Source organism: Tribolium madens, unplaced genomic scaffold (assembly GCF_015345945.1).
Source record: "Tribolium madens isolate multiple individuals breed KSU strain unplaced genomic scaffold, Tmad_KSU_1.1 Scaffold_11;HRSCAF=98;Tcas5.2_LG3b, whole genome shotgun sequence".
NCBI classification, from domain to species: Eukaryota; Metazoa; Arthropoda; class Insecta; order Coleoptera; family Tenebrionidae; genus Tribolium; species Tribolium madens.
In genome coordinates this window covers 142,373-165,950 of record NW_025400975.1, presented here as the reverse complement: position 1 = coordinate 165,950, position 23,578 = coordinate 142,373, and the positions used below count along the sequence as shown (strand labels likewise).

The 23,578-nt window shown below is 30.0% G+C and overlaps 9 protein-coding genes across 10 annotated transcripts in view; 5 read left to right on the top strand and 4 right to left on the bottom strand.

Moving 5' to 3' along the window:
* LOC123008910 (GTP cyclohydrolase 1) overlaps positions 1–2,099 on the bottom strand; it is a 15,410-nt gene extending 13,311 nt beyond the window's left edge. The window contains exon 1 of the mRNA XM_044405078.1: positions 1,912–2,099. Coding sequence (XP_044261013.1) covers positions 1,912–1,987 — 76 coding nt within the window. The 5' untranslated portion in view covers positions 1,988–2,099. The remainder of the gene's footprint in view (positions 1–1,911) is intronic.
* A 4,081-nt stretch (positions 2,100–6,180) lies between these two features.
* Positions 6,181–8,379, top strand: LOC123007560 (Golgi pH regulator). 2 transcript variants are annotated; one of them, XM_044403047.1, is made up of 8 exons: positions 6,182–6,369; positions 6,418–6,581; positions 6,638–6,744; positions 6,790–7,015; positions 7,072–7,262; positions 7,317–7,498; positions 7,553–7,738; positions 7,789–8,379. In XM_044403047.1, exons 1-8 carry the CDS (start codon positions 6,328–6,330, stop codon positions 8,053–8,055), a joined length of 1,365 nt encoding a protein of 454 aa, XP_044258982.1. In that variant the 5' UTR covers positions 6,182–6,327; the 3' UTR covers positions 8,056–8,379. The 2 variants fall into 2 exon arrangements, with proteins under 2 accessions (XP_044258905.1, XP_044258982.1); XM_044402970.1 differs by having other exon boundaries at positions 6,181–6,369; positions 7,072–7,498.
* Positions 8,102–9,889, bottom strand: LOC123007704 (complement component 1 Q subcomponent-binding protein, mitochondrial). The gene is made up of 5 exons (XM_044403157.1): positions 9,601–9,889; positions 9,399–9,549; positions 9,164–9,351; positions 8,385–8,476; positions 8,102–8,330 (listed from the first exon to the last, which is right to left on the bottom strand). Exons 1-5 carry the CDS (start codon positions 9,803–9,805, stop codon positions 8,181–8,183), a joined length of 786 nt encoding a protein of 261 aa, XP_044259092.1. The 5' UTR covers positions 9,806–9,889; the 3' UTR covers positions 8,102–8,180.
* Positions 9,890–9,973: 84 nt separating this feature from the next.
* On the top strand, positions 9,974–11,517 carry LOC123007992. The gene is made up of 4 exons (XM_044403555.1): positions 9,974–10,108; positions 10,673–11,062; positions 11,153–11,212; positions 11,260–11,517. Exons 1-4 carry the CDS (start codon positions 10,044–10,046, stop codon positions 11,462–11,464), a joined length of 720 nt encoding a protein of 239 aa, XP_044259490.1. The 5' UTR covers positions 9,974–10,043; the 3' UTR covers positions 11,465–11,517.
* Positions 11,518–11,830: 313 nt separating this feature from the next.
* Positions 11,831–16,060, top strand: LOC123007984 (H/ACA ribonucleoprotein complex subunit 4). Its single transcript, XM_044403542.1, has 9 exons — positions 11,831–12,039; positions 12,178–12,326; positions 12,374–12,590; positions 12,711–12,965; positions 14,889–15,163; positions 15,214–15,557; positions 15,612–15,657; positions 15,706–15,822; positions 15,867–16,060. The coding sequence occupies exons 1-9, from the start codon at positions 12,027–12,029 to the stop codon at positions 15,936–15,938; spliced, it is 1,488 nt and encodes a 495-aa protein (XP_044259477.1). The 5' UTR covers positions 11,831–12,026; the 3' UTR covers positions 15,939–16,060.
* On the bottom strand, positions 15,950–16,721 carry LOC123007999 (TP53-regulated inhibitor of apoptosis 1-like). The gene is made up of 3 exons (XM_044403568.1): positions 16,639–16,721; positions 16,409–16,583; positions 15,950–16,357 (listed from the first exon to the last, which is right to left on the bottom strand). Exons 2-3 carry the CDS (start codon positions 16,553–16,555, stop codon positions 16,262–16,264), a joined length of 243 nt encoding a protein of 80 aa, XP_044259503.1. The 5' UTR covers positions 16,556–16,583; positions 16,639–16,721; the 3' UTR covers positions 15,950–16,261.
* A 2,931-nt stretch (positions 16,722–19,652) lies between these two features.
* On the top strand, positions 19,653–20,016 carry LOC123007340 (cytochrome c oxidase assembly protein COX19). Its single transcript, XM_044402584.1, has one exon. The coding sequence runs from the start codon at positions 19,774–19,776 to the stop codon at positions 20,014–20,016; it is 243 nt and encodes an 80-aa protein (XP_044258519.1). The 5' UTR covers positions 19,653–19,773.
* LOC123007331 (phosphopantothenoylcysteine decarboxylase) lies at positions 19,977–21,213 on the top strand. Its single transcript, XM_044402572.1, has 3 exons — positions 19,977–20,116; positions 20,656–20,859; positions 20,909–21,213. The coding sequence occupies exons 1-3, from the start codon at positions 20,018–20,020 to the stop codon at positions 21,167–21,169; spliced, it is 564 nt and encodes a 187-aa protein (XP_044258507.1). The 5' UTR covers positions 19,977–20,017; the 3' UTR covers positions 21,170–21,213.
* LOC123007323 lies at positions 20,461–23,460 on the bottom strand. The gene is made up of 3 exons (XM_044402559.1): positions 23,080–23,460; positions 22,588–23,009; positions 20,461–22,526 (listed from the first exon to the last, which is right to left on the bottom strand). The coding sequence occupies exons 1-3, from the start codon at positions 23,153–23,155 to the stop codon at positions 22,389–22,391; spliced, it is 636 nt and encodes a 211-aa protein (XP_044258494.1). The 5' UTR covers positions 23,156–23,460; the 3' UTR covers positions 20,461–22,388.
* Positions 23,461–23,578: the final 118 nt, after the last annotated feature.

Below are 23,578 nucleotides of genomic sequence, written 5' to 3'. Positions count from 1 at the left end.
TCTTACCTAAAAAGTTAATAAAATATAATTATAATTTACTAAAAATGTAAAAAGCATTAATTATTGCTTAATTTACTCCTTAATTTGTTATATGAATATTAAACAAAAATTTATTCATATTTAAGATAATGTCTACGATTGATTAATTATTACAAGGTAAAGATAAACTTAATTTGATAAAATGACTTAAAAATTTAATAAACAATTATCTTATTTGTACAGTGCCGGACAATAAATTTAGTCCACCACAAATGTCCAAATGACATTTGCCTCTAAATCAGACCATATGTAAACTAACCTCACCTTTTATCATTGTCATGCATGGTTGTCATTTTGACATAGATTATCATAATTGATTGTTAAAGTTGCAGAAATTTATCCCTCTAGAGAAAAGGAAATTATTCAAACTTAATAAAGTGAATGTTCAAAAAATGGTTCACTAAGTCAATGATTGGTGGTAGCCTACATATAAAAATAAGAAAAAAAATAAAAATTATATCTATTAAAATTATTGGTAAAAACTTATTACTTATATTTTTTCTTGAAATTTTGGCTACAAACATTGGTACCAAAATGACCCCCAAAATTAACTCACAGTGTTGTCATATTTACGAGTACAAATGGTAATTTTTTCCTGAATATTTTTTTACCAAATATTAAAATTGATTTTTTAAATATAAGTAGATTAACTTCGACAACAGCGTTTTTTTTAATTTTGTATTTCGTCAATAGTTATGTATAGTTATAAATTATATACCTTAGTTGTTTTTTCAAAAAAAAAATTCATTGTCCAAGAGGTTTTAGTCACGAGTAATAAATTATAGAGTTGGGAGTAATGTATTAAAAGTTTGTTTTTATCACATTTTTTCAGCCCCTTTCAATTTCGTTTTAGGAATTGTATCAAGTTCATTATAATTATTTTATATTGTTTTTTTAGTGTTCATTATACTTTTTCGCGGTTCAAGAATGCCAATATTAAGAAGGCTAAATCACTAATAATAATAATTAATTATTTCTGTTAGATTTATTACGACCATCAACTAGGAAAGGTTTATTTATGTTAATTTGCGCCAGTCTAGATTAGGTTAAAACTGCATTTTGCCATTGACAGTGACATTCGTTTGACTAATAATCTCTGACTACTCAATAGTCTCGACCTCGAAACGAGACAAAACAGAAAAAAGGTCAAATACATCGTCTGATAGTTCCACATTTTTACTTATAAAACAAACTTTGGAATCTCCAACCCTACTTTTTTAAAACGTGGAAATAAAAATTTAACAATACTCTATTAACATGTGGAACTCTTAATTTCAATTTAATTTAAAAAAATAACCTTGATCTGAACTGTTCATTTTTTTTTTTTTCATATCAGAAGAACAAAAAGTGTGGAACCATACTTGCAAATTATTTATTTTTTGAAAAAGCTAATTGAGGAATGATTTAGTGATGTTTTACCAAGAATAAAATTTTTCGAATTATTTTTCAGTTTTCAAATGGCATAAGTTGCATTTTTATCACGTTAATTTTTATTAATTATTATTTTATGAAGGTAAACGATAAAAAAAACGCTTGGTTCCATACTTTTGTTCACCTTGTATAGGAAATAAAAAACATTCAAATATTGACTTTTTAAGAAAATAATGATTACATAAATTAAATAAATCACCAAAATAAAAAAAATCACTAAACAGAGGCATATATTTGCAAATGCTAGTCCGTCCCTGAAACACCTTGCGTATTAACACGTGTCAATGCACGAGTAATAACAAAAAAGTTAAATATTAATTCAATAATCACGGGATTTTTTTAAATATTATTTTATGTTAATGGGAATAATACCAGAGTGCAATAACATGAAAACTCTACATTGTTATTTTTTGATTTATTAATTTTTTTGTTTTTACTTACCACTTTTATTTTTACAAGGGCACACGATTTGTGTTTCTTGACTAATGCCGTTGGTTGCAATTGCGAGTTCTTTCATTTCGAAATTCACAAAACACGCAACAATTTTTGAAATTCCAACTCACACTTTTCCCGCCAAAATTCAGTTAGAAAAAAATTTCCCAATACACCCCTGTTCTCAGTGGGGAAAGCAAACAACTGTCGGGAGTTTACATGATCTTGTGTGTTATATTTCATTCTAATAGTGACGTCACGGCATTGATTAACTCCTCCCTTTTCTAATTTCTTACAATTATCCTTGCTTTTTACGTATAACTCTCTCGCTCTTAACATTTTTGCAATTTAATTTAGTCCAACGGAATATAGAACGGATCCGTTCAAATTGTGGATGTGGTAATTTCACACACAATAACATCATCCCGAAATTATTAGAAAAAATCTTTGCCAAATAAAGTGGAAAAAACTGAAAATGTGAAGCTGTGGTTTTAGGGTCAAACAGGCCCTATAAAAATTGAAATTAATTGAAATTTTAAAAAATTGTGGCATTGTCGGCTACGTGACTCATTTCATTTAGCGAGGTTACATTTTGCAATAATTTTATAAAAAAAATAACCTTGACGTAAGAATTATAATGAAAATTATGAATAAATTTAAGAACAATATTAATTTACTTAAAAAACTAAGTTTCCTGTAACTTCTGTAATGTTACGTAAAGGAATGTGTAGTTATTAAAAATGCACATGAATTGGGCTACATTACAGTTCTTTTTGAATTTTGTGTTATTATTTTATTTATTTATTTTTTCGCTACTATTTGTAAAAGATATTATTTTATTTGGTCGAAATGTTGTAAAGTTACCCACCTAATAATCAATAATAATTTTTTTATTGTAGACCAAGGGTAATAATGTATTAGAGGTGGACAAATACCGATATTGGAGGGTATTACAATGTCTTGTTTATTAAAAAAATAGAAAAACCCCACCTCTACTTCTTCTGTCTTTGACAAAACTGTTAAAACAAAAAAAAGGCTTATTTTGAAATACTATCGGTAGTACAAAGTGGTTATAAATGATTTTCCATGTAAAATAAAAAATGACGCTTTACGAAAATAGGGGTACCTACTTGTTTTAACTCAAAATTAAAAAATCGCCGTTTACTAAGCATCCACTTCGAAAATAGACTTCAATTATAAACTTGTTTTCTTCCAAAGTATCCATTATTATCAATTATTTTTGGAAAATAGTTGAAACAATAAAAGTTTAATTAACAACAATTTATTATTAATTAATAAGTGACACTAATGACAGAACTAGAGCTTTCAAAAAAAGTAGAGCGGCACAAATAAAGTTACATGCAAAAATATTCCAAAGCTGGCTAGATGAAAATCATTTATAACCACTCTGTATTTTATACATTTTTTCCTTTTTTTTTGGTTTCTATGTTATTTTAACAAATATTCTACATTATGAAGTTAGAAAATGCAGAGGTGAAAGATATGATATAACCTTATTTTCGTTAAGAATAAAATAACACGATAATAAGAAAATGACAGCTCACTTACGGTAAGAAACAGCTCTTCTCTACCTTGTGATATAATATACTATTTAGGCTTGTGTAATTATTGCGATTACTGTAATTGTTTGTACATAAGCTCTTGAGATGGGGTTTACCATAATGACAAATTCGTAAAATTTTACGCCAAGGTGTTGGGGTTTTTTAGAACAAATTTCCACCAATGTTTACGGTAATTTCTGCCGATTCCTGGAATTAGACTGGATTTAATCACACCTCGAATTAAAAAAGATTACTTCTAGAAGATTTTTATAAAAAAGTTTGATTTATTCTAAATTCTTTGTTTGTCGAATGCAAAAAATAATCCATTTCGGTCCGCTGCACATTGCTAAAAAACTTTCCAAATTTTTATTAGTCGATGAATAATAATCACTCCGGGGTGGGGGGCTCTTTTTATTCAAACATCATGTGAAAAAAAAAATTGTGGAGAACCCGAAAGCAAACTCTTATAATCGACCTTCGAAGAAAATGACTCAGTTGGTAATTACTACATTTATAGTGGAAATTTTAGAAAAGGCGACAAAATTTTTAATCATTTTAATTTGAAGCTGTTAGTAGTTATAGATTTTACGGTATTGAGTGAAGAAAAAAATCAATTTTCAAACAGAAGTGGAAATATTTAATTCTTAGTTTGAAAGTACTAATAATATGTGTAGATTATTGAGAAATATGTCACTGGTTGACAACAAAACCGGATTATCAGCTTTGTTATCTATTTTACGGAATAAATTATGAAATTGTTATAAATAATGATGTTTTAATTAAAAATTGTCTCTTCTTTGCTATTTTACCTTTTCCTTTTTTAAATAATATGTACATAGTTTCTTCATTTTTGTACGTTAAATATGCAACAAGGATATTCACATGCATTTATGTATTGCTTATAGATGTTGTTATTATAAAAAAAATGACATGTTTGGATAGTGGTTTTATACTCCAGCAGTGAATAAGCATTTTCTACAATTCAATACGAAAAATTTAAATGGAAATAAATGGAAATAAAAATAATAAATTTTAATAAACATAATAAAAAGTTCCAATAGTTACATATTTACATATTATAAGTGCGATAAGTATAATTTTATGTCAACACTTAATAGACATGGCAGGTCTATGTGGTTAATATTTTCACCAAAAGATGGCGTTGATCAAAATCCTGCCACAAATAAATAAATTTTATTTATTTTTGAATACTAAATAGATAAATGAGTGCGGTTTAAATAAATGAGTGGTTCAAAAATCTACTCAAACTTGTCGAATAAATAACTTATTTATCTATCTACTTCAATATCTAATAATAATTAATATTATAAGTGATTAAAGCAAATAAAAAATGATTAAACGCAGTTTATAGTAACAGAAATTGAAGAGATTTCCAGAATGAATTACAATTTTGTATGCAAAATTATTCAAGTGTGAATAATTGGATATAATAATTGGATCTTGAAACAACTGGATTGTAAACATCGTTTTTGTGTTTGAAAAATTAAATTGTTTATTTATCAGAAGTTTAGACCATTTTCATAAAACAGTACCTCCGCTGCTGGCAACGGTTTTGCCGTTAGTTTTACTTTTTTTTTTAATTTCACTACCTAGCTGTATTTTCACAGTTCGAAATAGTGTTTCTAAACAATACCAATAATACTTTTTTAAAAATTAACCTCAGAGATCATCAACAACTAAAACCCTCTTTATTTCATAATTTGGGTGTATTTTCTACTAGTACACATTCTCAGAATGTAAATTAAATTATTTTTGCTTCTTCTAATAATCTTTTGCCTCCAGGTACCCTTTTGATATTTTAATGTTTTGTAATTGACAGATCGAAAGCTGCTACCGCCCACAGCGCCAATGCTAAAATAACCACGAATTTGAACCTTTGCCGGCAGCCGAGGCACTGCCTTTTTAATGGTAATTTTTTTGAAGTTAGAATATTTTAGTGTGATTAATATGAATGTGTTTGTTTTATATCTGCTTATAATACAAATAGAATAAAAAAACTGTACTATAAGTACTATAACCCATCAGAAGCACAATCAATAGTATATTACATAATAATTATGTAATAAACTCAATATTATTGAATAAGTAGGAAAAGAAGCCTTCCGCTTCGAGGTTTGTATAATTTAAATTTTTCGCAATCATCCAATGTTAAAAATGACAATATGGTACTATAAATTCTTAATTAATATCCTGATGTAACAAACATAAGTCAAAGTAAGCAAAGCAAAAAAAACAACTGTCAAAAAAATCTAAACAATTACCGTTAGTCTAAATGTTGTATGTTCGTTGGTAAATAAAGAATGTCAAATAACAACACGTAACCTAACTCATCAGAGTTATGCAACCCTCTCTCCGGGTATGTAATGTAATAATTTCCCAGATAGTTTCAGTAATCATCTAATTCCCAGTTGTTGTCAAGTCATAAAATTCATTCATTCATAATTAATTGCAAATAAAAGCTCTTAACTCTATTGCTAACTCAATTATTATTATTATTATTGTTCATCAGCCGGTATTTTCTGTTGTAAATGCATCTTTAGATTTGGTATCAATCAAAACAAAAAATAAAACTAAACGTAAAACTGTAACTATTATAATGAAATGTTCTTCTTATTTTCTCGTAGTTTTATGTAAAGACCCAAATTTGATTAAACAATAAATTTTCGATTGTAAAGGTAGCTTTAGTTCCTATAATGACGTTTGACGTCTGTCAAAATAAAAAATAAAACTAACCTTAAAATTGTAACAGAAATGAAATGAAATTCTTATTTTCTCGTAGAGTTTTTGTAAAGACTCAAATTTGATTAAAAAATAAAATAGAACATGTAATAACCTCACAATAATGACTTTCTTGCAAGATACAATAGTTGTGTTACTTTCCCAGGTAAGTAAAGTATTATTTGTTTTTTTTTATTAATCACTGTTTTATTAGGTAACTTTTTTCGTGGGAGCATGGATATTTTTCGTAAAACAATTATTCAAAGACTATGAAGTCCGACACATAATGGTACAATTAATTTTCTCAATCACATTGACATTATCATGTACAATGTTTGAACTAATTATTTTTGAAATTTTAGAACTATTGGAGGCAAGGTAATAATAGCTTTTACCTCTAGGTGCGTAGTTTTTGTAACTGTGTTATTTTTAAGCTCTCGCTATTTCTACTGGTGCCTAATGCTGTATTTATTATTGTTTGTGGTAATTGTTTTAAACCCATTTTACATTGCCTACTACTGTATTAGTAACACCCCATATGGTAAGACTTGAAAATTGTTTGCAGCTTTTACTAATTGAATTGTAGTTAAGCCTGATTATATAAAGCATTTAACCATATTAGTATGGATAATATTTATAGTAATTTTCTGGAAATTTGGTGACCCATTCCCAATTCTAAGCCCCAAACAGGGGGTCTTATCAATGGAACAGTTAGTTTCACGAATTGGGGTTATAGGGGTGACTGTTATGGCGCTCCTTTCTGGATTTGGGGCTGTTAACTATCCATACACATCAATGGCATACTTTATTAGGTGCTTATTTTTATTATAATATCTAAAGTTTAATCATAAACAAATTTGCTTTTTAGAGACGTTTCTCTTACTGATGTAATGAATATTGAGAAAAGACTAATGCAAGCAATGGACATGATAGTTATTAAAAAGAAACGCATAGCTATTGCAAAAAGACAATCTCTTGAAAAAATCAACGAAGGGATGAGTAGAAGAACTGGCTTATGGAGTATGATATATCCTAGTGGTAACAACAGAAACCAAGAAAGTAGGTATAGTCAAAATCAGTTCTGTAGATCACTTGTAATTAATCTATTTTTAGATATAGCACAACTGAAGCTGGAAATAGCAGGCCTTGAAGAATTAAGTAGGCAATTGTTTTTAGAAGCACATGAAAATCGTAATATGTTTGAAAGAATTGAATGGTCAAAAACATGGAAAGGAATCTATTTTAATTTTTTAGGATACATATTTTCAGTTTATTGTACTTGGAAAATTTTTATAGTAAGATCATTGTAATGTAGTTTTTCGTTGTTCATAGAAATAATTAAATTTTAGTGTACAATTAATATAGTTTTTGACAGAGTCGGAAAAAAGGATCCTGTAACACGAGGTATTGAAATTGCCATACACTGGATGGGATTCAATTTTGATGTAAATTTCTGGTCCCAACAAGTTTCGTTTTATTTAGTTGGTTGTATTGTTGTTACATCAATTCGAGGTTTACTACTAACTTTGACAAAAGTAAGTTAAACTAAATAGGATTTTTGTTTACTACTTTGTTTTTGTTTCAGTTTTTTAACAGAATGTCTTCAAGCAAAAGTTCCAACATTATTGTGCTTATTTTAGCTCAAATAATGGGCATGTATTTTGTATCGTCAGTTCTTTTAATGAGAATGAATATGCCACCACAATACAGAACTATCATTACTCAAGTTTTAGGGGATTTACAATTTAATTTCTATCATCGTTGGTTTGACGTGATATTTTTAGTAAGTGCGTTGGGCAGTATTGTTACGCTTTATTTGGCCCACAAACAACCTGTGCATGAAAATTTATAACTTTACTATTTAAGTTTAATCTTGTGATAATGGAAATAGATAATAATTAAAATTATGTTAATGTTTATTGATTGAACAAAAACTTTAGACCTATTGATTATAGATTTGTTACATACTTAAACTATTTATTTCCCAGAAGCGAACTTAGATAATCCTTCTAAAAGACCAATGTATGCTGAATGCTCATAAGCTGAGCTAAAATCGGACAATTTTCCCACAAATTCGTTCGAGATTCCTTTTTCTTCTAAGTAGTTAAGGATAAGATCATATAAGTGCTGAAAATTGTTAACCAATAATTAATAATAAATTGTTTATAATGGGTCACTTACGGTATCTAAAACTTCTCCAGAAACTGCATAAACATTTTCATTCCATGCCCCATCGTAAATACTAAGCTCGTCTACTCCAAAAATATCACCACCTGGAAATTTATTATATTAATTTTAAAAAATTATTGTGTTTTTTAAACTAAATTTAAACAGTCTTAACGTTGGGACCGTTTAAAAAAAAACGTTTTTAAAAAACAACTACGTTTTTTTAAAAAATGAAAAGTGTGCCAACAGAATTCAGGAAAATATCACCGTTAAAATTTAGCAATAAATTTTTGAGAAACAAAATGAAAAAGTAACAATCTTGAAACTAAAGCTGAAAAAGAATTTAGAATATGCATCAACTTTGAGCTCATTTCAATAAATCACACAAAATTTATTGCCCATCTTCATGTATAAACCAATTTTTGCATTAAAGTTGTTGTAGCAAGAAGCTCATGCTCTTATGAGCTTTATGAATTTTGATATTTCAACCAAGGTTGGTAACGTAAGACTAAAAAACAAATTTCTAAAGAAATGCTTAAACTAAAAAAATTTCAATCGAGAATTTTTTAAAACATCGTGTTGTAAAAGACAGTGGGGGAGACTGTTGCGGAAAGACTATTGTCAAAATTTATAGGGGAGGCGCGCGGCTTTGCCGCTCAAAGCCACACATTATCAAATTTTGTCCAAATAACGATTAATATCATTAATAATAATAATTAATAATTAATTTTTAGGGACAAAACCAGTTTTGACTTGGTGATTTTCGTTTATAAAAAAAAACTTTAAAATGGTACCTGGCTCTTGGTCGTCACTGTCTAGAAATGAACAGAAAACACTGAAAGTTGTTGATCCCCTCAGAATTTCAACTTTAAATGCTGGCTTTGATTTTAATTCTCCCAATTCGGGTTCATCCATGGTTGAATCCACTTTTGGTAGTGTATCAGTATCAACAGTGTGGTTCACGTTGAAGGAGATTTTTATCCTAGAGTTAAAATTTAGAAGTAACAAAATGGCTAACACTTTACTCACGTTTCCGTTTCCGTTTTTTTGGTTAAAGTAATTTCAGCTCCGTTTAATTGCACTTTAAAACCGTCCAATTCCGCTGGAAGAGTTGCTGATTTCTGTGCTTTCCTCTCCAAGACAATTTCTTCAGTAAGAAACTCAACCAATTCAGTTTCAGCTACAAAAATAGTTAATTTTTTCCAACTAACTACATTTTATTCATGTTTACCTTTACTGTGTGCATGTTGATGTTTGCTCATGCATCCACAAGTGCACAATTTGCTCAGTTTATTTTCTGGATCATTTCGGGAATTGCACATGTACCAAAGATTACGTGCAAGTTGGCGCTGTTGAAAAGTGTTCGAGACTTTTTTAACAGGGTTCAAAAATGTTTTGTAGTTGAATCTGAACGCAACTCGAAGTAAATTATTCATTTTTATGCTTATTTTTAGAGGGAATGCACGATAGAAAACCGGGACACACGTGCTATCAAAATAACTGTCAAACGAATTGATGCACCAGTGTTGCCAATTCATGATACCAGTTTGCCTAGGGATATTAATAAAATTCTTGAGATTTTTTTATTGGTATCATTGGTTACCAAATGGCGCACTCCACGCAGCGTGTATTATTTTACGATTGTGAGAGTGTTTTTTGTGTACATTTATTAAAATGCCTATGTGCTGTGTAAAGAACTGTAAAAGCACTTCTAGAACTCTGGGCATTAGTTTTCATAGGTAAAAAAAAAAGAAAAATATAACTTTCCGAATACACAGAATTTTGGACATCAAATTTATGTCAGTTCAAAAATGTCAATGTAAGCCACGCTTTATTGTCATGATTGATGTTTGAAACTAAAATTTGAAAGTTTTAGTTGAAACTTATTTTTGGCGTCGATTTTCCCAGCAATACGTGTTTTTATATAAGTTCAATAAATTATTTTGATTTGTTGTCATTTTTTCTCTAGCTATTAGGATACAAATTACAAAAACCGAAAGTGAGGTTAAATGCCTAAGGCCCGTTTTACATTTTTATGTCAGTTGAATGTCAAATCATCCAAAACTTTTCTGTCAATGACGCTATTTTCTAAGTCAAAATGACATAAACATGACAAGAGTAAAAAATGAGGTTTATAAAAACTTAATGCCAGGGAGAAACTAATTTTTGACTCTAGTACCAAAATGTCAGAAGCTGTCAAATGTCAAATACAGACGAAGGTCATGTTCTTGATTCATACTTTCCCCACCAGCAAATAATAAAAAAATAGACTATATGCATGTACCTACCTTTTTGGTTATTAGATTTCCAAAGGAGAAAGAAATAGAATGGAAAAGAGTTATTGGGCGGCCTCATTTAACAGATTCCCAAAATGATCGTATTTGTTCACTTCATTTTGAGGACAACGATTATTTGCTGAATTATAAAAACAGGAAATGTTTAAAACCTGATGCAATTCCTTCTCTATTTCCCCAAGTTTATTTAAAGACAGAACTGGAATTTACTGCAGAACCAATTCTTGATGGATCAAGAGTTAAAGAAGAAAATTTGGTAGAGGATCCTTTAGAATTAAAAGTGGAATCATTGCACTCCATTAAAGAAGAAAATTTAGAAGAGTCTCCTTTAGAATTAAAAGTGGAATCACTGTCGTCTTCATCTTCAACATCAACTGGAAGCAGTGATGTACAAACCAGGTATATAAAAAAGATTTTAACAGGCATGTAAATGTTTACATTTTTAGAGAATTTTTAAACATAGTTTATATTTTTATTTTTGTGGAATAGGGCGAATGAAACATTTATTAAGCTTCATATTAAGTCATTAAAGCTAGATCATTCTTACAGGTAAGAAAACCTTATAATCATTTCTAGACTAATTAATGCTTTTTTAGTCGAAGTTCTAGCATGCAGGAGCAAACTGTTATTGTGAAGAAACAGACACTGCTTAGACTAAAAAACAAGTTGAATGCATCCAGACAAAAAGTGAAGAGATTGCAAAAACAAGTTTTCCGTTTAAAAAATCTTGTTTTTAATTTGAAGAAAGCGGCAAGATTTAATACCAACGTAAATAAATCGCAATTGAGAATGCAAAAATAAAAAAATTGTCTACTTGTTGCCGTTAACAATAAATAAAACTGCTGTGAGTCATATTTTGCTTTTGTTAAATAAATTGAATTTTTTTGTGAAGAAAAAGTGGAAAATCGAGCCTCCGCGCAAGAATAGTTAACATCAAATATCAACATGACAAAAGGAAAGGTTGGTTATACGTTGATGGTTTATAGTACTAGCATTTTATCTAATAAATTAATTGCAAATAATAATCAAAAATAGTACTAGTAAGTTTGACCCCTGATCAATCCTCTAATTTGTCTATTCTATCATCCTTGCTGCCAATCTGCATTATAAGTAAACACAACCAAAAGCAACGAAAATCCCTAGAATAACACCAAACAAAAATAGAAAATGACGATATTCCAAACACACATTTACTCAATTTGAAACGAAACATTACGTAACTTTAGATTTTTTTTGTTTTTGTTGGTCAAATTATAAAATATGTTCATGATAATCTGTCAAAAATTGTTGTTAGTTGTCAAAAACGTAACCTAACTTTTTGTTGTGTTACTGATGAATGCACGTGTTTGAAACTATTTGAGCCATGTCTGAATTTGGTAATTTATTATTTATTTTAACCATAAGTGTTTGAATTTTTTTTAATAATAATCAATAAATATTTATTTGAAGCTTACAAAATTCTGATTTTTCTCAAAATGCCGGCCGCTTTGCCTCCTCATTCTCTATTTTTACAGAGGCGGAAACCCCCATTAGGGAAAAGAAAAAGAAGAAAAGTAAAAGTGACAAAGACTTGGGTAATATACAAAAATCCTCCGAATTTGCTGTTGAACCCTCTTCAGTGATTGCAAAATTGGATAGTTCTAAATGGCCCCTTTTGTTAAAAGTAAGTCTTAAAACCGGTTTTTTCATATATTAAACCTTAATTTCCAGTATTTTGACCGTTTAAATGTCAGGACAAACCATTATGTCCCTTTACCGTTTGGTTCTTCGCCTTTACGACGAGAAATTTCTGATTATGTTAAATCAGGTTACATAAACCTCGACAAACCTAGCAATCCAAGTAGTCACGAAGTCGTTGCTTGGATTAAAAGGATTTTAAAAGTGGAAAAAACAGGTCATTCAGGCACTCTAGATCCAAAAGTCACAGGTATTGCGAATAATTATATTGTTATTTAATCCCATGGTCGGGAATTAGATTACAAACCCATGAAATGTTAAAAACTAAAACGGATATTTTACTATTCTATGACTAATTAATCAATTTCAGGATGCTTAATTGTGTGCATTGAACGTGCAACAAGACTGGTAAAGTCTCAACAAGCTGCAGGGAAAGAATACGTTGCTGTGTTTAAATTGCACTCAAGTGTTCCAGGAGGGACCCCAAAGGTGCTCCAAGGATTGGAGAAACTTCGAGGGGCTTTATTTCAAAGACCTCCACTCATTTCAGCTGTTAAAAGACAATTGAGGGTGCGCACAGTCTATGACAGCAAATTGTTTCAATATGATGAAAGCCGAAATATGGGTAGGTGTTATATTTATGTTGTTTTTTTTTCACTACTTCAGAAGATTTTTATGTCCTCGCATTTATTATTATTACTCGGCTATAAAAAAATCTCGTTGCTATCGTGTGATATAATGTAGTATTAGACTAGATTTATTTTAATTATTTACAACTTAACCAAATATTAATAGATCTCAAATAATAATAATACCACTAATTTTATATTGTTTATATTTTTTTATAAAATTATGTATTTATTAGTAGAGCTGTTTATTACCTTAATTCATATATTATTTTTAAACTGAGTGGTTAAAGCCTCAGAGTTATGTAAAAATATAACATAATCTCTTTTTTTTGTAACAATTTAACGAGTTTTCAGTTTAAAAATCTGCTTAAAAAGACAAAAATGCCATTATTTTCGTCCTATTTCTGTGATTTTTCGGTTTGTTTTGAACAAAACTTATAAAGAAATTGCGTTTATTGTTGAAAAACATGCTAAAACACTCGAGAAATGGAAAAATGTAATTTTTGAGTGTATTTGTCGATTGTGATGTATTTTAGTGAAATCTTGCGAAAAACTTGACATTGTAGTACAAAAACGTGTTTAGAAACATTTTCGACAGTTTTGTGGTCTCTAGGCCGATTTTGTGACTTAATTTTGTTAAAAAAAAAAAAACAGTTAAATCTATCGATATAAACAATTATTTTTTTGATTTTTAGGCTTGCTGTTGTACAACATGCCCATTAAGTTCGGTTATATTCTTCACTTCATTTCTGGGTAATAAATGTTCTAGTACTGAAAAAAACGTTATATAGTCGAGCTGTTTATTATCTGAGATGCGTAGCATCGAGGGAATTAATAATTGCGACATAAGATACTATTTATTTACTTTTAAACTAAAATCAGATAAAAACAACAATCTTTTTTATAAGAATTTAGTAATTTTTTACTCAGTATGACAAATTCTCTCAAGAAAAAATCATTTTGAGCTTAAAATCTCGAAAAACGCAAAAATGACATCATTTTCTGTAATTTTTCGGTCTGTTTTTAACAAAACTTGCAAAGTAATTGAGTTTATTGCTGAAAAACGTGTTAAAACACTGGAGAAATGGAAAAATAATGTAGTTTTTGACGTTATTTTGCGATTGTGGTTTATTTTAGTGAAATCGTGCTAAAAACTGGAGATTTTAGTACAAAAACTTGCTTAGAAGCATGAATTATTTTTGACTTAATTTTGTTCAAAAAAATAGGTAAATCGAGCGATAAAAACAAAATAATATCAATTACCATTTATTTTTGTGATTTTTAGGCTTGTTTACTGATTTTTGACTCTTTATGACAAATTCTTGCAAAAAAGGAGTTTTGACCTTAAATTCTCCAAAAACGCAAAAATTATATCTTTCTCGGTCTAATTCTGTGATTTTTCGGCTTGTTTTTAACAAAATTTTGCTCGAGAAATAAAATAAAATTGATTTCTCGGCTTATTTTTGATTTAATTTTCCTCAAAAACCAATTAAATCGAGTAAAATAAACAAAAAATTGCAAACAATTTCAACGTATTTTTGTGGTTTAGAGTCGTATTTGAAAAAGATTTTGCAAAATAAATCAGTCTCTGGGTTCAAAAACGAAGCAAGTCGAGCGAAATACGCTAAAAAATAATATCAATTTTTATTTAATTTTTTAGTTTTTCAACTGTTTTTTAAAATTTTATTTTTAAGTACTCGGAAAATGAAAAAAAACACCATATTTGGCCAGATTTGTTGAATTTTCAGCTTGTTTTGAACGAAATTTTGCAAAATAATTACGTTTCTAGCTGAACCACGTACTAAAACGTGAAAAAATACTATATAAAACACGGTAGAAAACATTTTTACAGCCGAGATGCGTAGCATCGAGGGCATTAACAAATGATATAATTTACCATTTATTTATGTTTGTTTCAGGTGTTTTTTGGGTTAGTTGTGAAGCTGGTTCTTACATTCGTACAATGTGTGTTCATTTGGGTTTGGTTTTGGGCGTTGGGGGTCAAATGTTGGAACTCCGAAGAGTTCGTTCAGGAATTCAAAGCGAAATGGACCAAATGGCCACAATGCATGATGTTTTAGACGCTCAATGGCTTTACGAAAATCACAAAGATGAAACTTACTTACGACGAGTGATTCGACCCTTGGAAGGCCTTTTAATAAAACACAAAAGAATAATAATGAAAGATAGCTCTGTAATTTTTATTATTCTTATGTATTATCAAAAACTGAGACATAATTTCAGGTAAACGCTGTTTGTTATGGGGCTAAAATCCTACTACCGGGTATTTTACGCTACGAAGATAATATTGAACTAAATGAAGAAATTGTTATTGTAACAACAAAAGGGGAAGCTATAGCACTAGGTGTTGCACTGATGACTACAGCAACAATAGCTAGTTGTGATCATGGAGTTGTTGCGAAAATTAAACGTGTTATAATGGAAAGAGACACTTACCCCCGAAAATGGGGCTTGGGGCCACGTACAAGTCAGAAAAAAATTCTTATTGCAAAAGGACAACTCGACAAGTATGGAAAACCGAATGAAAATACACCAAAAGAGTGGTTGAATAGCTACGTTGATTATTCGTAAGTATTTTCATTGATAAATAAAGTAATGATTGCTACATTTTTTTTTCCCAGAGTCAAGAAAGAAGAAGACGTTAAAGATGAAGAGGATGAGAAAAAAGTATGTCAATAAATTTTGTCAATTATCAATTAATTTTCCTGTTTTTAGCGCAAATTAGCAGACACGTCGATGCAATCTGAAGCAAGTCCAAAAGAAAAGAAGAAAAAACGAAAGACAGTCGAGGCTGAAGTTTCAGTTTCAGAAGAAACTGCCGAAGATAATGGGGTAAGTATTTTTATATTTGTCGCGCAAATTATAAGTTTTTACAGGAGGAAAAGAAGAAGAAGAAGAAAAAGAAAAAGGATAAGAACAAAGACAGGGAAGAAGAGGAAGCTGAATAAACTACTTTGTTTTGTCATTTTTTTATATTGTAGGACTACAATACTACAAAATAATTAAGTTTTATTTCCTTTCTAAGATAAAAATGGTAGTGTTAAGCGAAAATAAATGCAATTTTATCAGACATTTTGATTTCCCCTACGACAAGTGCAAGAGAATTTTTATTTTAGAAGTATATTTTTTTATGATAACAGTTACATTATTACACATCAAATTGTGGTTCATGCGACATTTCTTGCACTTGGTGGTGGTTTTCGCTACTCAGAATGGCTTGATTTGAGACTAAGTTTGAACACATCCATGAGCAAACTGAAGATGACCAACGTCAGCTATTTTTTTGTGGTGGTTTTCTTTCTTGTTCAGTTCCTAATAAATTTTTTTCGACTTCATGAAAATCAATTTTTTGGTCCTTCATTGCTCTCTGAAAAAAGAAATTTTATTTTTTCTTGAGAAAAATGTTAAAAATACTTACTTTAACACATTCTTGGTAAACTTTAAAGAGGGGGGCACACATGGAATCGTTTGTGTGTCCTTTTAGGAAATGTTCTGAAAACCAAGTATTGAAACAAGCATCGTAGTCCTTTTTCAGGTCGTTGCAAGCTTCACCAATGCTGTCCATTATGAATTTTGCTTAATTACTTCCAAAACTGAAAAATAATTCATGTTTTATTCCAAACGGTGACCTATTTGCATTATTCAAACCGTTATCTATATGTGAGGGATTTTAAAGCAGGCAAATTTAGGGTTATGTCCATCGATTATCGTTATCTTTCAGTGTTGCCATCTCAAAAAAATAAAGGCACCAGATACGAATTGAATTATCACGATTTGTATCTTCCCAAAAGTCTCGCCTTTTTTGTTTTAATTAATTGTAATTATACAGGATTATTCATAAATATGAAGCAAAATTTGAACCTCAAAAATGATGTTAATTCAAATAATAACTCGTGTCCTATCTCTACAGTATGTTATTGAAATGCGTTAAGAAATTTTAAACGGTGATAGAACTCATCAAAACAAATTACTTCTATATTTACCATTTTTTCGAAAACTCATATTTATACTTACATTTATTTTCACCGTATTCCGTGTCATCGAGTCGTTCTATCACCGTTTAAATTTTCTTAACGCATTTCAATAACATACTGTATACAGATAAGAATTTTACAGCCCTCGGAATGTGGGTATGGAAATTTATTTATTTTTTTTGTAATAACTTTCGGAATCATTGACCAAATATTATAAAATTTGGAATAGTTTCTTGCGAGAACAAATCCTTTTAAACTAGTAATCAAAAAAACTGGATACATCTACTCAATTTCGGAGTCACATTTTCTGTGTTTTTCCGTTTTTTTGGCCTCAGTAAATTTATTTTGTGAAAAAAAGAACATTTTTTGTGTTTGTGAAATTTTTAATCACGGGCGTCTTAAACTGTAAAACAAATTTAATTTTTATCTTCTTTATGGTCTGTAGGATAAGTTGTAAACTGATTTTACTCAAAAACGGTAAGTTGTATCGAAAAAACGCAAGAGATCTCTTTTTTGTGAAAAACTATGGAATTTTGTGGCTGAAAGTGGCAAGAACCAAAAGCCAAAATAATTAGGGTAATTTTTACCCTAAACTCCCCAGTTATTCTTTGAATTCGTTGTGTATACCTAAAGGTTATCAGTTGTATCAAATTTTGTAATTTTATCTACAATGGATTTCTAAAGAAATTTATTTATTATTTCGGAATGACGGCTGTTAGAAGCGAACTTGAAAAAGCCGGCTTCAAAATCGCACAATTCCTCCCTGATGATAAAGTTGATCAAGAAAACAATGTTTTGAATTTTGTCCACATGTGTGTCAATAAAAACGAGTGATCGCCGATCTTGATGTCAATTTAAATAAATATGATCAAATTGCAAAAAACAGGAACGTATTTGAGGGTTCCTCAGTTATTTTCTTGACGATTCTTACCCTCAATTTATTGATTAAAACTCTTCACGAATTCGCCACAGCGACAAGCTCCTCAAATGAGAACGTCGGTGCTGTTATAACTGACGTTGATCTTAATTTGAATTATCCAAATTTGCAAAAAGCTGCGACGTTGTTGAAACAGCCCCAAGTGATTTTTCTGATGGGTGCGATGGACGTTGAGGTGTCCATTGGATTGGATAGAGAGAACAGGTGGAAAATTGGGTGTTTGATGAAGAATTAAAACCAGTTTCTTTGTTGATATTTCGTTACAGAGAACATTGTGACCTGTACAAAAAAGTAGAAACGAACTTTAAAAAGTAAACCATTTTTATTAAAATACTAAACACAAATATAAGAAAAACTAAAACTAAACAAGCAAATATGAAAAAATAAAAAAATTAAAAAAAAAGTAAAACCAACATTAAAAATATAAAAAACAATACAATAAATTAATAATTAATCGGACTGTAGATTACAATTTAAAAACATTATTTGGGATACTTCTTTAGAACTCAAACGATTTATCCGTTCGCAAAGAACTTGACCCTTTTTAGAAAACAGACGTTCGCAAGGCACAGACGTCGCAACAATAGACAGTCTTCTCTTCACTAAGTGGAATAAATTCGGAAATAAAACTTGCCTTTCTTTCCACTAGGTTAAGGGATCACCACGCCTATTAAGTAACGGCTATCGTATGTAGCGATCTATTTCAATAATTGCTGCTGCTCGCGGATCCATAATTGTGCTTTCTTTAGCTTCTTTGTCAAATTCTTCCCACAAACGTGACGAAGATTGTTTATCTTCACTTGTGGTTGCCTCGTCGGCCTCAACAGAAACTTCAGAGACATTCGAAGGGTTGGAGGAAATTAGTGTTGAAAGTTTTAATTTTAGAGCTTCAACTGCTTTATCATATTTTTTAATAAGTTCATTATCTTCAAAGGTATCAAACCGAGATTTCAATTGTGCTCTAATTTCGTCTATTCTATTAACAAGTTACACCGCGGTTTTAAAACATTGTCGGGATATATTTCAGGTGAAACTTGATGAAACATAACTTTAATGAAGTAGAGTATTTTAGAAATTGAAACTGATTTTTCACTAGTAATTTCAATTCTTACTTCATTGAATATCTCCAAAATTTCTGTTGTTTGTTTTATTTCTTCCCAATCTTCTTCATATAAGGTGTCAATCTCCCTGAAAGTGGCAAAGGTTGTTGTTAGAACGTCATACTGAAAAAAAAATTGTTCAATATCATATCTATTTGAAAGAGCCAATGTAGTAGGTAATAACTGCTTCTTTAATTTTTAAAATTCTGGACAGCATGTCGTATGTTGAATTCCATCTTGTTGGCACATTCTGTTTCAATTTTAATTGGGGTGTGTTTAACTGTTGTTGCATTTCCCGTAATTTGGCCAACGCTGTTGCACTTCGTTTAAAATATTCCACAATGCTTTTTACTTTAACAATTAAATCGTCACAACACTTTGTGATTGATCACATACCAAATTTGATTAAAAAGTATTCATTAAAAATCTTTTTGAAACAGTGGGTTTTCGCGCCGCACACACGATCCACCCATTTCCCATTTCTTTTCACAACATGTTTTCAGTTAAGTATCTAGTACAAAAAAAAATTATTCACATGTAATTAATCCTTTGATAGTTGATTAAATAAAAATATTAGAAAACTTAGATAAACCCCAATTTCTCTGTTATCGAATTTCTACACATCCTGAACATAATCCGTTTGCTAAGTTCGAAATTATCGCTAATGTCAACCTGCTGTCAATTGTCAACGAAATTGAGGTTAGGGCTGAGTAAGTTGAGTTAAATTCAATGAAACGAACATTTAGAAATTAATTGTTTAAAAATTCGTTCAATGTCGTCTATGACATTTGGTCAAAAAACCTTCACGCCGACACCCCCAGAAAAAGGAAGTTTTCCCTTGGATCATGACGGTGTTTGTCGAAAATTGATGATAAATTACATGAAGTGTTTGAATGTAAACAAAAACGACAATTCCGCGTGTAGAATTGAAGCTCGAGACTATTTAGCTTGTCGCATGGACAATAATTTGATGGCAAGAGAAGAGTGGAAAAAATTGGGCTTAGAATTGGAGTAAAATGGTTAATATTCTTATAGGTTGTACAGGCAGTGTTGCCACCATAAAGTTACCACTTTTGGTTAACAGTTTATTAGGCTTGCAGCATCTTCAAATTAAGGTAAGAAATTTTCCCTCTTAAGAAGGAATAAAGTGACACTTTAATCCCTCGGGAATAAAATCAATGAAATACCAGTTTTTACTAATTTTTTTACATAATTTTATTTTACTCTTATAACAAAAGAACAATAGTATATTATATCACAAGGTGGAAAAGGGACTTTCTATAGCCGAGCTATTTATTACCCGAGGTGCGTAGCATCGAGGAAGATAATAAATGTGAGGCTATAAACCTGTTTTCTACCGTTTTTTATACATATAATACATTATTAAATAAATAATAATAAACATAAATAATTATTAAATTATATTTATCAAAACGGTGAATTTATCAAACGGTGATTATTGGGAGAGAAAAACAACTTTACAATCTCTTGGTAGGATTTTTGATTAGTAGTAAATTGATTTCTCGAATAAAAATGCCCTCGGCCCTCTTCGGTTGCCTCTGGCGTTACCTACTTTAATAGTAAAAGTTGGGATTTCATGTATTTTATTCCCAAGGGAATAAAGCGACAAATACAACGTAATGTGTTTTTCTAGATTCGCATTGTGGTAACTGAACGAGCTAAACACTTTTTTGATCAGAAAGACATTCATCCTGATGCTGAAGTCTTTACTGATTCTGATGAGTGGGCAGGATGGACTAAAAGGGGCGATCCTGTTTTACACATTGAATTAAGTAAATGGGCTGATATTTTTGTTATTGCTCCTTTGGATGCAAATACTTTAGCAAAAATTGCAAATGTATGATAAATGTATTAAAGTAGATATATTGTTTCTTATTTTTTTATAGGGATTATGTGATAATCTTTTAACTTGTACTGCTCGAGCATGGGAATTATCAAAACCATTAATTTTTTGTCCTGCTATGAATACCAAAATGTTTCAACATCCTCTTACAGCAACACAAATAAGCACTTTAATTTCTTGGGGTTATATAGAAGTGCCTGTTATTGAAAAAACTCTCATGTGTGGGGATACTGGTGCAGGGGCAATGGCTGAAGTTGTTACCATTGTGGAAGTTATCCAAAATTTTACTCCTATAAATCATTAGTTCTTTTGTAGTTTATAAAAGGGAAAATAAATTGTTGTATTGCAGTTTTGTGTGATTTATATCTTGGTTGTCAACTATTTTAATTCCTCAAATGGAATTCGGTCGCCTCTCGGGATTGATCCATAAAAAAAGTAAATAATTTGGACCAGGAAATAAAATTCAAGGCTAATTTAATAATTTAAAAAATGTTTAAAGGTAAAATTTTATAAGTTTGAACTCTAAACATTTGACAAGTGTAAAAAAACTAAAGTCTCAAACATTTTATGAAACACAGAAAACCAGAAGAAAATTGCTGAAGTATTAAAGTAGAGTAAACATTGCATGAAAATGACAAAAAATTTCTTTTATATTTACTTTTGTTATATGTAGAAATAGACTTCTGATTTAGATACATAAATGTTGTTAAAACTTTTCACATGCGTTGAACTCTAATGTATCTATATAAAATTAAACGGCATGAAAATTATATTAACAACTTTACAAATTTCTTTTATTCGCAGAAGTCACAAAAGTGGCTACTTTTATAACTAAATGTCACAAGTAAAAGTTTTAATGTTGCTTCTTTCGCTGCTTCAGCAACTGTACACTGTCGATGATTAGCTTTGACATTTTGCACTACTAACTGCACTAATTAAATTAATAAACACTTTCGAAAACCTCAACACAAATTACGATATTGACGCATGATGTTTGTTATGTGTTATGATTTCATTAGTTGCAAAAATCCTGATTATTTTGTTCATTTACTTGCTAATTTTAGTGTTGCTCTTTACAATCATCTCATCTACAAAAGTTTCGAAATTATGGAAGTCCAAATTTTATTTTGGCTCTATTTATTTAAACAGAAAATACGTCTTATCGTTAAGTGTTGTTTGAAGGAAGAATTCCTCAAGAGATTTTACATAACACCCTGTATAAATAATTATGAAGTAGGTTATCTTTTATTTCCAGCTGTTCCATCATTGTATCTCCTCCGTATAAATAACTATTTCATGAAATCGTCACTAAAGTTACATAAAATATTCAGGAAAGAGTCTAAAATCGGCACCAAAGGATTTTAAAATTTTTAGGGTCAAACACAAAATGTTGCCACGAATTTTTTCACCAAAATTTTGACTTGGGAATTTCCTTTAAAAAACAGCTTTAAAAGTTAAATATAATTAAGTTAAATGAATAATAATAATACATAATACTAATCGTAATACTGTTTCAGATTGGTTTATATTCTTCTGTTTGGTGGTATCATGCGACGAAGTATTTTAGTTTTCTTCGCAAGACGTTCATTTCTTTCATCTTGATTTAAAAAAAACTGTTCGTCGTCCGAATCCAATTCCACATCTTCACCCTTCTTGTACCTCTGATTAATAAAAAAAAGTGAACTTAAATAATCAGTATTATCACACAATAAGTTATCCTACCTCAAATTTGTCCAAACGAAATTGTTCTTCATTTTGTGCCCATGATACGAGTAGTTTGTAAATTTTCATTAAAATTGCTAGAATATTTTCATCATCAATTTCAAAAGTGTTTTCATTATAAAATAAACTGTATATTTTCCATTTGAAATTACTTGGAAGTGAATCTCGTTTTACCCTCCAATATTTGTTCACGTATTTAAGAGAAATGTAAAATTTGACATTTTGAATGACAAAATTCGTGACTGATGCTGGATGGAATGAAAATTTGATTTTTGTGTGTCGAAATGTGTGGAATTTGAGGCCTGGTAAATTAAAGATCTCTAAGTTGGATTCGGCGAAATCATCAAATAATTTTTGTCGTGCCAAATTGACTTCTTGGGCACGTTGGGGCAGTTTTCTTCTTTTTTCTTCGAGCGCTGCTTCTACAAAGAAGAAAAAACGTGGGAATTACATGAAGGTCAATACAAAATAATGAACTAGACTGAATTTTACCAATTCTTTCATCTTCACTGTAAGTCGTTTCATAATAACACGACGAATCAGAATCCATGATGCTTGCTGAGTGCATTGTAAAAAAATAATCAGTTTAAGATTTATATTGAAAATTTGTATAATTTTTGATTTTTTTTGACAGTTGTGCAGACAGTAAAATGTTCAATAAAGATTTAATTTGAAAAAAAGTAATGATGACAGTGATTTTCGCATTAAATTTGAAGATTCGGGTTAAATTTTATATTCGATTTGTTTTTAATTTTGTTTGTTGTATTTTAACTGTGATTGGTTAGTGGGGCCGATCAACGGTGTTGGTGCTACTAAGTATCTATAAGTGTTTATATTATTAACTTTTATGTGTTTCTGAGCACATTTTTACAACCAACGTCGTGAAAACTACATTTTTATTGCTGTTTTTCTGGGACGTAAACATTTTAAAAATAAGATATGGTGTCTTTTTTTAGCCAAGGTGAGGAAAAACACAAGCTAGATTGATTTA